The sequence below is a fragment of the Octopus bimaculoides genome, chromosome 2 (genome assembly GCF_001194135.2).
Source record: "Octopus bimaculoides isolate UCB-OBI-ISO-001 chromosome 2, ASM119413v2, whole genome shotgun sequence".
Classification (NCBI taxonomy): domain Eukaryota; kingdom Metazoa; phylum Mollusca; class Cephalopoda; order Octopoda; family Octopodidae; genus Octopus; species Octopus bimaculoides.
Genome location: NC_068982.1, coordinates 169067806 through 169078751, shown reverse-complemented (window position 1 = coordinate 169078751; position 10946 = coordinate 169067806). Strand labels below are relative to the sequence as shown.

At 35.4% G+C, this 10946-nt stretch overlaps 1 protein-coding gene across 1 annotated transcript; it reads right to left on the bottom strand.

The window, feature by feature from the left end:
- Positions 1-863: 863 nt before the first annotated feature.
- On the bottom strand, positions 864-9443 carry LOC106876849 (nucleolar protein 16). The gene is made up of 5 exons (XM_014925570.2): positions 9213-9443; positions 3611-3719; positions 3159-3249; positions 1317-1423; positions 864-1085 (listed from the first exon to the last, which is right to left on the bottom strand). Exons 1-5 carry the CDS (start codon positions 9317-9319, stop codon positions 906-908), a joined length of 594 nt encoding a protein of 197 aa, XP_014781056.1. The 5' UTR covers positions 9320-9443; the 3' UTR covers positions 864-905.
- Between the last annotated feature and the right edge of the window lie 1503 nt (positions 9444-10946).

Here is a 10946-nt window from a genome sequence, read left to right as displayed (position 1 = left end):
CATCTTTGCCAACCCAAATTACCAAGTGAGGTAACAAGCTCCTAGTCTATCAATCAACAAACAGCCCAGACATGTTTACATAGAGAACCAGAAACACCACCAGATGAATGAGCCTTTCATTTACAAATACCAAACAAAATCAAGAAGCCCAGTTGTACTTTAATGATGGACTGCAAGTAACATCACTAGCAAAAGCTACAGTTTACAATCTGCAAATGAACACATGTAAATAAGGAAATGCAAAATCACTCACATCCAACCACACACACACAACAGGCTTCTTCTGGAACAGGGCCATAGAAGACACTTGTCCAAGACATCATGCAATAGAACAAATCTCTGAAAGATTTTATAGTCAATCATAAACACTTAGAAAAGTCTCAAGACTGAAAAAGTATTTTTGTAAATATAATGTATAAATAGGCATACTACATATAGACCTTGCCAGTGCCATGTAAAAAGCACCCAGTCCACTTTGGTAGGTGGTTGGCATTAAGAAGGGCATCCAACTATAAAAACCATCTAAAAACACAGTAAAGCCTGAGTGCAGTCCCCTGGCTTGCCAGCTCCTGTTGAACCAACTGTAGCCAGCATTGAAAGCAGACATTAAATGATGATGTTGATATATTTATACACACAATGAGCTTTCAGTTTCTATTAGTAAATCTACTCAGAAATGTTATAGTTAACCTGGGATATATAAGGTACTCGCCCAAAAGTGTGACCGAACCTGGAACCACATCATTGGGAAGCAAGCTTCTTAACCACACAACCAAGATCAAATAAAATTCTTTATAACTGGTGCTCCAGCATAACCACAGCCAATGATTGAAATTAGCAAAAAAGAATATAATAAATAAAACTAATTATTATTTTTTTTATTTGTACATCATTTAAGATTGAGCTTATGTCTCTATTTCCAGCTCTGTTTTTGTTGCTGTGTCCATTTCCATCGTTGCTTTCCCTGAATTCCTTGATGCTAAATATTTTTTATATTGCTTTTCCATATTTTTAAATTTGTTTATCTTTTTCTTAATTTGATTTGGTGTATCTTGATAATAGTTCCTGTAATCTCTTGCCATTTTCTGTGAAAAAAAAAAAGAAATTAATATGAGATATAAAGACCTGAACACATACAAAAAAAAAAAAATCCCATTAAATGACGATTAACTAAAAGAAAATAAGTAGCACTTGTTCTACAAAGCTTGCCATCTTATAAAAATATAGAATTTATTCTGAAATCATCAATCATAGATTTGGTTAATCCAGAAGTATCTAACATTTTGAGAGAAATGACAATAAACTAGTTTACTCACTTCATAGTCTTCCCCATATTTTTCCATCATTAGTACACAGTATTTGACTTCTTCTTCTGGCATGGATTTTGGCCGTTTTTCTGCTTGATTTGCTTCTTCTTCTAAACCTATCAACCAGGGAGAAAGGAAATGATCATATACAAAGGTTTGAAATTTAGGGAGGTGAGACACCCACCTTCAAGAGATTTTATTCAAAAATATATAAGTTTAGTACTGGTTTTGTCAAATGACAGAAGTTTTACCATTTTCGGTATAAAAGGGACGTAACTCAGCGCAACTATTTACACTGGTACATACAAAAAAACTAATATACAAATGAACGTGCGCACGCGGCTCCCCTGCGTGTATATGTATCAACGATTATATCACCGCCAATAGTTGACTGATACTTTATTGGCCCAAGAAGGATGAAAAGCAAAATTGACCTCTGCAGGATTTAAAGGCATTTTGGGTTGATGCTAATAATTGTACACTTAAAATTATCAATACAGCTCTGAATTTGTTTTTGGTCAACTCAGATCTATACATATGTCATCATTATGCTGACAACAACTGCAACACGAAAACCATGCATTTATTTAAATCAAACAGTTTATGTTCATCACTTCAAGACAACTAGCAACATTTATACATTTTTAGAGCCACTAAATGCATTTAGTATTTGTTCTTTTGTAGCTGAGATTAAACTTAACTTAAAGACTTTAAAAAATTACAAAACACCAGTGGATAATAAATCCAGTGTAGTTGAGTTATAGTAGGGACCTAAATAAAGACTCATTATGTGGTGTATACTAAGCTTGGTGAGTCCATCTTCCTCTTCTCCAAGAAATACCAAGTCTAGTTGAATTCACACAGCATACTAGTGAAATATTTGTTGGTTTTAGTATTGTTAATTGCATAAGGTACATAACCAGTACCAGGATGTGTAATGACTTCTTAATCAATACTCTGACACAGGCATTCAAGATACTCGTCATTACTTAACGTCTGCTTTCCATGCTGGCATGGGTCGGACAGTTTGACAGGAGTTGGCTAGGCTGAAGACTGCACCATGCTTCATTGTCTGTTTTGACATGGTTTTTATGGCTGGATGCCCTTTTTACAAGGCACCAGCACAGACGAGGTCAAGATCTCATTCTCAGGAAATCAACGAATAGCCAAGATAGCTGTCATCTGTTTAATCATCTACTTCAGCTGTTGAATTTGTATATTTTCATGGTGAGGAATAAGATTCCACTTTGATAAATTATTTATGAATGCAAATAAATCCTAAATGCTTAACTCTGGTTTCACCAAACTAAACATGAGAGAGAAACCACAATTTTTAAGTAAAAATAGACTTTTAAGAATAATATTTCTACATGTCTTGCCCAGAAAAAGAACAAAGTATTTATAGTTGATTTTTAGCTCATAACCCAGGAGCTAGTAATCCAATCCCATATACACTTAATGATTTAACATCTTTAAACTAATATATGTAGCAGAAGACTAAATGATGATTTGGTGGAACACAAACAGTGAGAATTATCACACTAATAATGGAATGGTCAGCTTTCAAAATATTCAAACTATCCAAGTTTATTTCTTTATTGCCCACAAGGGGCTAAACATAGAGGGGACAAACAAGGACAGACAAAGGAATTAAGTCGATTACATCGACCCCAGTGCGTAACTGGTACTTAATTTATCGACCCCGAAAGGATGAAAGACAAAGTTGACCTCGGCGGAATTTGAACTCAGAACGTAACGGCAGATGAAATACTGCTAAGTATTTCGCCCGGTGTGCTAACATTTCTGCCAGCTCGCCGCCTTCCAAATTGACAACAAAAAGAAGTTATTAACCTTTTACAACAAATTCTTTTCTACGAGGTTTCTTTGTTGTTTTATCCACTTCCATCGTTTCAGCTTCAAGGCTTCGATAACCCATGATATCCTAAAAATCAAATTTCACATCAATAATTTTGGAAATTCAAGCAACAAAATATACTGAATAAAAAGAAGAAAAAAAGTACTTTAGTAATTAAGCAAAAATAAAATTGAAGATGCTTTACTGCTTTTAATACTAATGAATTAAAATTCCTCTAAGTTCTATGATACAAACTTCCTGTTCTTAAATTGTCCTAAAACTTTCCATTACAATTTCATGCTAATTTGTGTCCTAGACACTAGCTTAATAATGACAAAGTTATTTTTCTAAATACTTATTAATTTCAAATTTAATCTGAAACACAGAAATAATGCAACAAAAAGGTGAAGTTGATGAAGTTTTGAAAAGAAAAGATGATCAGGCATACCTTTACATTTGGAATAGGCAGTGTTTTATTAGGATCAAAACAAAGTCCCATGTCTTCAAAGTTGCTTTGTGAAGATTTACCCTTGTCCCAGAATTTCTTTATCAAAGCACTAGTGAATAAAAATAAGATTTTTAAAAAAATGAATTAAAACAATGGATTTAATTTTAAAGATACAGTCATAACAATATCAAAATGAAAGCAACAACATAATCTAATAAATTTAGTATAAATCCAATCAAGATTAAACTGAAGAAATCACTGAAATTTCTATTTTGCTCCTCCATAAATCTCATTCAGAGAGGAAAGATTTAACTCCTGGGCAGTAATAAAGCTTAAGTGATGGGATAGTTTGATTCCTCAAACAAGTGAAATCATGGAGTTTACCACCCAAGAATATTGAATACAAAGTACTTCACAGACCACCCAAAAAAACTCTACAATTCCACTTATTCTTCACCCTGGACTGGTACTTTCTTTAGTTAATCACAAAAGGAGAAAAAGTAAAGCAAACCTCAGTAGGATTTCAACTCACAACACTAAGAGCCAGAACAAATACTTTGAGGCATTTTATGTGTTCTATCGATATACCTGTTGATATATTGAAAATGTTAGGCTATGTACGTTTTATGCTAATTACTCCCATAGTAAATCGGTTTGTAGATATTTAGATGTCCAGATCAACCCATGCAAAAACTATGGTCAAAAATGTTCCATTCATAGCCATCCATCCTTTTTTTAGAAAGTAAATCTAAGACTACATCTTCCTTTTTACATTTATAATAATAGAATGTGATCTGACAGAGTTGGATGCTATTTCTACCTCATCAAGTGACTGCATTTTGATTGCTCAACAGAACATGCACTTTAGCCCCAGGTCAGCCCTGAAAGAGTAGATAATCAAGGACAATCCAGCAATGACCACTTCATCTTTTTTTCTTTAACCCTTTAATGTTCAGATTACTCTGTTAAATGTAATGCCTTTTCACTCAAATTGTTTTGAATTAATCATGCATTATCTCATTGCTTTGAAATCTCAATGATGTGATTATTTAATTTTAGAATGTCAATGTGGGTTTGGTGTGAGAGGCTAGATATCGCTATTTTGAATATAAAACATGTAGAATATTTGGGCCGGATATGGCCGGTTTAAACACTAAAGGGTTAAAGATGGTTAGGCATGGGATAAAAGATATTCACCATGTATTTCACGATAGTCAAATTGTGTCTTGTTCATTAACAGGTTATTTAACCCTAGGTCAAACCTGATCAAGCAGGCTTATGATCAAAGACACTCCAACCATGACTGGCCAAATTTTTTCAAACAGTGCATCTTGGACATTTAGAAACCCAAATTACACACATAACATTGTGACCATTCAATACATATAAATATATCTGGATGTGAATGTGTATGTATGTGAGTGAAAGGTGACAAAAATAAATTATAAGGATGATGGTGAAAATAAACGAGAGGTAAGACACATTTTTCATGTTTGTTGCACACACACGTCTTTGCTAGTATATACACAGTGAAGCTTTACAATAGTGTCGTATTTGTATCGATTGCTATTTTCCAGTAAATATTGGTGCCTTGTTGTACCACTCATCGGTATTTTTATGTATATATAAATATATATACTGTCATCATGATCCTTTAAAGTCTGTTTTCCATGCTGGCATGGGTTGAACAGTTTGACCAGAGCCAGCAAGCTGGAGAGCTGCATCAGGTTCTATTCTGATTTGACTTGGCTTCTACAACTAAATGCCCTTGCCCATCCTAATGTGAACCATGTTACAGTGTGTGCTGGGTGCTTTTAAAATGACACTGCATGAGCATATATATATATATTAGTGTTTCTGTATCCACTCTCTCTTCAATACCACATGACCATCCTGTTTCTCTTTCCATCTTGATCACTGACCTCTTCACTCATGTTTGCTTCAAGCTCTCACCTTAGCATTTAGCTTCAGCCCTGGGTTCATCTTATTTCTCTACCTTCCTTCCATTCTTCCACCTTTCTTTTCTTTTCAAGTCCTATAGTTCATTATATTCCATTAGCATTACTTCTACGCATATCTTAATGCGGTCTCATAGTCATAAGGCCTTTGTTTGTACACACACACATACTGTCTGTGTCATTTTCCATTATGTCTAGTCTTGCTTTGTTGTCGTAGCGGACGTTAAACGATGATGAAACATCCTTATAATTTATTTTCATCACCTTTGGCTCACAGTTTTTTGCTGTTGATGCCACCAAAATGAATGATCTTATCATTAAAGTTACAAAATTGTTATGAGTTTTGGACTACAACAGATGAGGGAAGAGCATGTCCATATCTTGCATGTGATGGTTGTAAATATCAGTTTCATACAAGCTTTATCCTCTATGTTTAGCCTCCATGAAGCAGATATATAATCAAAATGCTCCAGACAATGAACTGACAGGATCATTATGAGCAGGCATGGCCATATGATAAGAAGTTTGCCTCCCAACTTCAAAGTCTCAAGTTCAGTCCCACTGTGTGGCACATTGGGTAAGTGTTTCTATTATAGCTCCAGACAGACCAAAACCTTGTGGGTGGATCTGGTAGACGGGAATTGAAGGAAGCCCATTGTATACTATGCATAAATGTATGTATGTGTGTGTATGCTACTGTCTCCTTTTCTTAACTTCATGTGATAGCTGTAAACCAATGCCACTGTCATGCAAGCTGTCCATTTCCAATCATCATCATTTAACATGCGTTTTCCATATTGGTATGGACAGCTTGACAGGGACTGTGAAGGTCAGGGGTTACACCAAGTTCCATAGTTTGCTTTGGCTTCTATGGTTGAATGCACTTCCTAACACCAACCACTTTACAGATAGATTGGTTTAAATGGTACAGCAACAGATTAGGTCCCTTGCAATATCTTTCCCAGCTCTTTGTGTTTTTGGGTGGACAACTTGATCTAACATCTGGTTTAACCCCACCACCCAGTCCTTGGGTGTCTTTAGTAGAATTAGCAGTCACATTTAGGCCAGGCCTGGACTTTGGTTTGAGAGTAATTTCCTCTCTACCTTTTACCAGTGTTGGAGACTCTGAAAAAATATAAGGATCATGGGTGATGCCCTTCCATTTATAGGCGGTAAAATCATCAATTCAACATCTACTTGTGCATGCTGAAAAGGATCAGACAGAATTTGTTAGGGTAAAATTTCTATGGCTGAATGCTCTTCCTGTAGCCAATTCTCACCTGTTTCCAAGCAAAGTAATACTTTCCTATGACCACACGCATTTTTCACAGAAGATTGGAAATGTGCATCACTTGCATGGTGATGCGCACTTATTACTTATTACTATCATATAATTTCAAGACAAAAGTGCACACAATAAATAAATGTGTTAGGAAGGGCATCCAACTGTAAAACCCCCACCAAAACAGACATTGAAGCCTAGTGCAGTCTTCTGCCTTGCCAGCCCCAATCAAACCATCCAACCCATGCCACTCACAAAGCTTAATTCAGCCCAGGTTATAGAAAACACTTGCCCATGGTGCTCTGCAAAAGGAACCGAAACCACTTAGTTGGGAAGTAAGCTTCTTAAACACAGTCATGCCTGAACCTAAAAGTGAAAAAAATAAAGACATGTCCATCCCAACTATTTTCAGACAAGCATCTAGGATTTATAATACCCAATTTGTTCTCCCTTTGCTTTAAAATAGTAGGATGCTATTTGAGGGATATTTAGTTGCTATCTCAAGTAGATCAAGCGTCTTTGGTTATTGAATGGTTGCAAAGAGCAGACTTTTCTGATTGCTTAAGTATACTTGATTTCATTGAGTGATTTTCGCCTTAAATTTAAGAAGGAAAAAAAAGTTAGGTTAACGGTGTTGTTTAATTAAGGGTCAGTCTTGTGCTGGTAGATCTACGATCAAAAGCTTTCCAGCAGTGACTAAGATAACATTATCCAATATATCCTTCTTAAAGCTAGGCGGGTGTGATGTGAAAAGGATTTGATTGCTATATCTAGCAGGTTGAATGACCATGAAGAAGCTGTTTGGATGACTCGTCTTGCAGTATTTCTCATGGAGGAGGAGGGGAGGTTAAGAGACAAGTTGCCAAGCTTAATAAAATTAAGACAGCTTAAAACTTTTTAAAATTGTTCCACCATCATAGTGAAGAAAGAATTATACTATGGATGCAAACTATTTTTTCATCTAATTAATAAAAAGGGTGAGGGGCAAATATTTCACTAATATTTTAAGGGGAGTGCTGGTATGTCATTTTGAAAACCACTAGTCTCAAAACAATTACAGTTTAGCCGTAGGCCAATCTGGATCCAATAACGATATTTAATGCTGGTACTCATGTACGTTAGAGTTCCATTAATAAATGTCTCATTCAAGTCTAATATTTTGATTACCTCCCTTTGATTCTTCCAAGGACCTTTATAGTACATGAATACTTCTACATTAAATTTTTAAAAATACATCTTCGAAATTTTTTCAAATTGGAAACCCATGGGGTAAATGTCCATCAATATATATGGTATAGCTAGTTAATTGCCCTCTTCTCTGGTTTTCTCAATAATGAATACCGTTTTAAATATAATTTTGTAAAGATACGTTTAGGAAGTTGTAGGTTGCAATCACGTTGAATTTAGTTGGTTTATTTTTTTCTGAAAGGAAAGAACTTCTTGTGGGCGGAGGTAAAGAATACGTATACCACTCGTTTTCGGCGTAACAAAAACCCTAACCATTAACACCGGGTGTACGTATTCTTTACTTTCGCCCTTCATGTGTTTAACGATCCAGCAACTTCTAATTACTATTCACAACGTAAAACAAGGAGCCTAATTTCTGGGACAAACATGCATACGGTTACAACTCCAAATACTTTTTGGTACTACTAAAGCAGCGCGGACCCGAACGTCGATCCTAACCCTAACCCTAACCCTAAACACGTATTCATTTGCACACGCGGGTTAGGGATAGGGATAGGGTGTACTACTAAAGCAGCGCGGACCCGAACGCGCAGTCGCGCTAGCTAGTCTTGAGTGGTCGATCCTAACCCTAACCCGCGTGTGCAAATGAATACGTATTTAGGGTTAGGATCGACCACTCACGACTAGCTAGCGCGGACGCGCGACTGCGCGTTCGGGTCCGCGCTGCTTTAATAGTACCTATTTTTTTTACAATCAGTAAAGGAAATGGGAGTTAACAAGAAGACGTTCCCCTGGGTCGCTTATAGTGTCAATCACTACGTTCCCGAGCTCAACCACTCGAACCTTAGTGTACCCACAGTTCCTACAACCGCCGTCACTCGAGCCTTGGTGTAACCCTTGTTCCAAATACCCATATCAATCACTGTTTACAGTATGTAAGACAACTTAAGGTAGAAATAGCAATTAAATTTCTCGCAAACATCACTCTTTATAATACAGACCAATATATCCTTAAAAGACAGGAATGTTATAGCTACAATGCTTTTAACGAAGGCTGACTGCGTGCTAAACAATAATAAATTAAGAAATTCGCCAACATCGGGAGTCATTTGTCGACGTTTTATGAAGAGAGAATATTCTCCACGTGGTGTATCAAAGAAAACGAGACACTTACCAATCAATATTGGGCATTTTCTTCCTTTTCTTATTTTCCTTTCTTCGGTTAACATTATATTTATAATTATGCTTCGAACGGACTTTTCGGCCAACACCTTTAGGCATGTTTACTGCTCTATTGTGACTTAAATGTTAGAACAATTAATGTTTAATATGAATCCAGTGACGAGCGAGCAAAAAACAAACAAGTTTTCAAACCGGAAGTAATATTAGGAGCGTGTTCATGGTGAACGGAAATAATTCCACAGTAAAGAAATGTCATGTGTGAGTTAAGAAAAAAAGAATCGTAGAAAAGAAATGTTATATTTCATTTAATAACCATAGATGAGATAAATAAAAATATATATTTCAAGAAGCTTATAACTAACAAATCGATTTAATTTAAGCACAATTTCAACAAAATTTAAATGTGAGAAAAATATGTTTTATTCATTATCTTAAGGAAAACAATGAAACAAAAGCTTCCTTAATTTTTTTTTCCCTAGAATTCGTTTACCTAACTTCTGAAATAATCTTTTCTCCGACATACACAAGGTCAGAATTTTAGAAATGATGGATTGTAGTCGATTAACTCTACAACGGCAAATTATGGGAATAAAAATGCGAGATTAGATTGATTGAAATGAGATATAACTCATTAATTGTATATGTAAAAAAATATTTTTTAATCATTGAAAATTTTCGTATCTTGAAGAAAAATTATTTTTATCGTTGACCCGGTTTTAGAATAAAATCATTTCCCTTGTGTTGTTAACCTGGAAGAGCGACACAAATTATTTGAGTTTCTATTGTTTTCCAAATAGAATAAATGGAAACAAAAATTGCTTCCAACCACTTGTCTCTGCCATTTATGAGAAAACGAAGTATATATTTCTTATAAATAGGTAGTTATTCGTAATTGGGACTGTTTGTTCTAGTTCAACCCTGATCGTGCTGACGTATGATCAAACACATTCACATCGTGATTATCCCATGCATTTAAGCCTTTGTAGGACAACATTATGTAATGTAAGCTTCTTTTATCAATAGTATAAGATTTGAGGGAGATCTGAATGTTCATTTGTCGCAAGTTCAGCGATTGCTGAACTTGGAAATCTCACACCTTGTCACGCAATGAGAAAAATATGTTACCATTACAAAAAAAAAAGATTAAATAAATAAAAATAGAAAAAATGCTACAGGGTTTATAGACAAAAGTAAACGGCCGATATTTTATAAGTGTTTTTGGTCGCCTCAAAATTTGTTAAAGGCAAAATTCTAGTATTTCCAGTTGTTATATAATTGAGGGCGTGTGCATGCTGCCTTTTGTCTTTTATGAAATGTTGTGTTGATGACAACACTGATGACGATGATGATGATCGTATTTTTTCTTCACTACAAAACCTTGTAAAACAATTTAGCCATAAGAAAAGAGAAGATGGATTTAATATGGATTTGTGGAGCCTAGTAACTGTTTAAAGGATCGTGAGTTCGATGGAAGTTCACATCCATAGAACTTGAGAAAGATTTGGTTGCTACTTCTAGAAGGTTGAGAAACCACATAAGATTTTCTTGTGTGCTGTTCTCGTGGGGACAAACATTCACGACTTCCGTTGTGTCTAGCAATCGAGGAACAAGATCCGAGCAGTATATAAATCAAAGTATAGAGTATTATAGATCTGATCTTATCAATTGGTTTCCCGCCGGATAAACGAACGATTATCGAATAAACACGCTCTTCAGAGACTGTAAA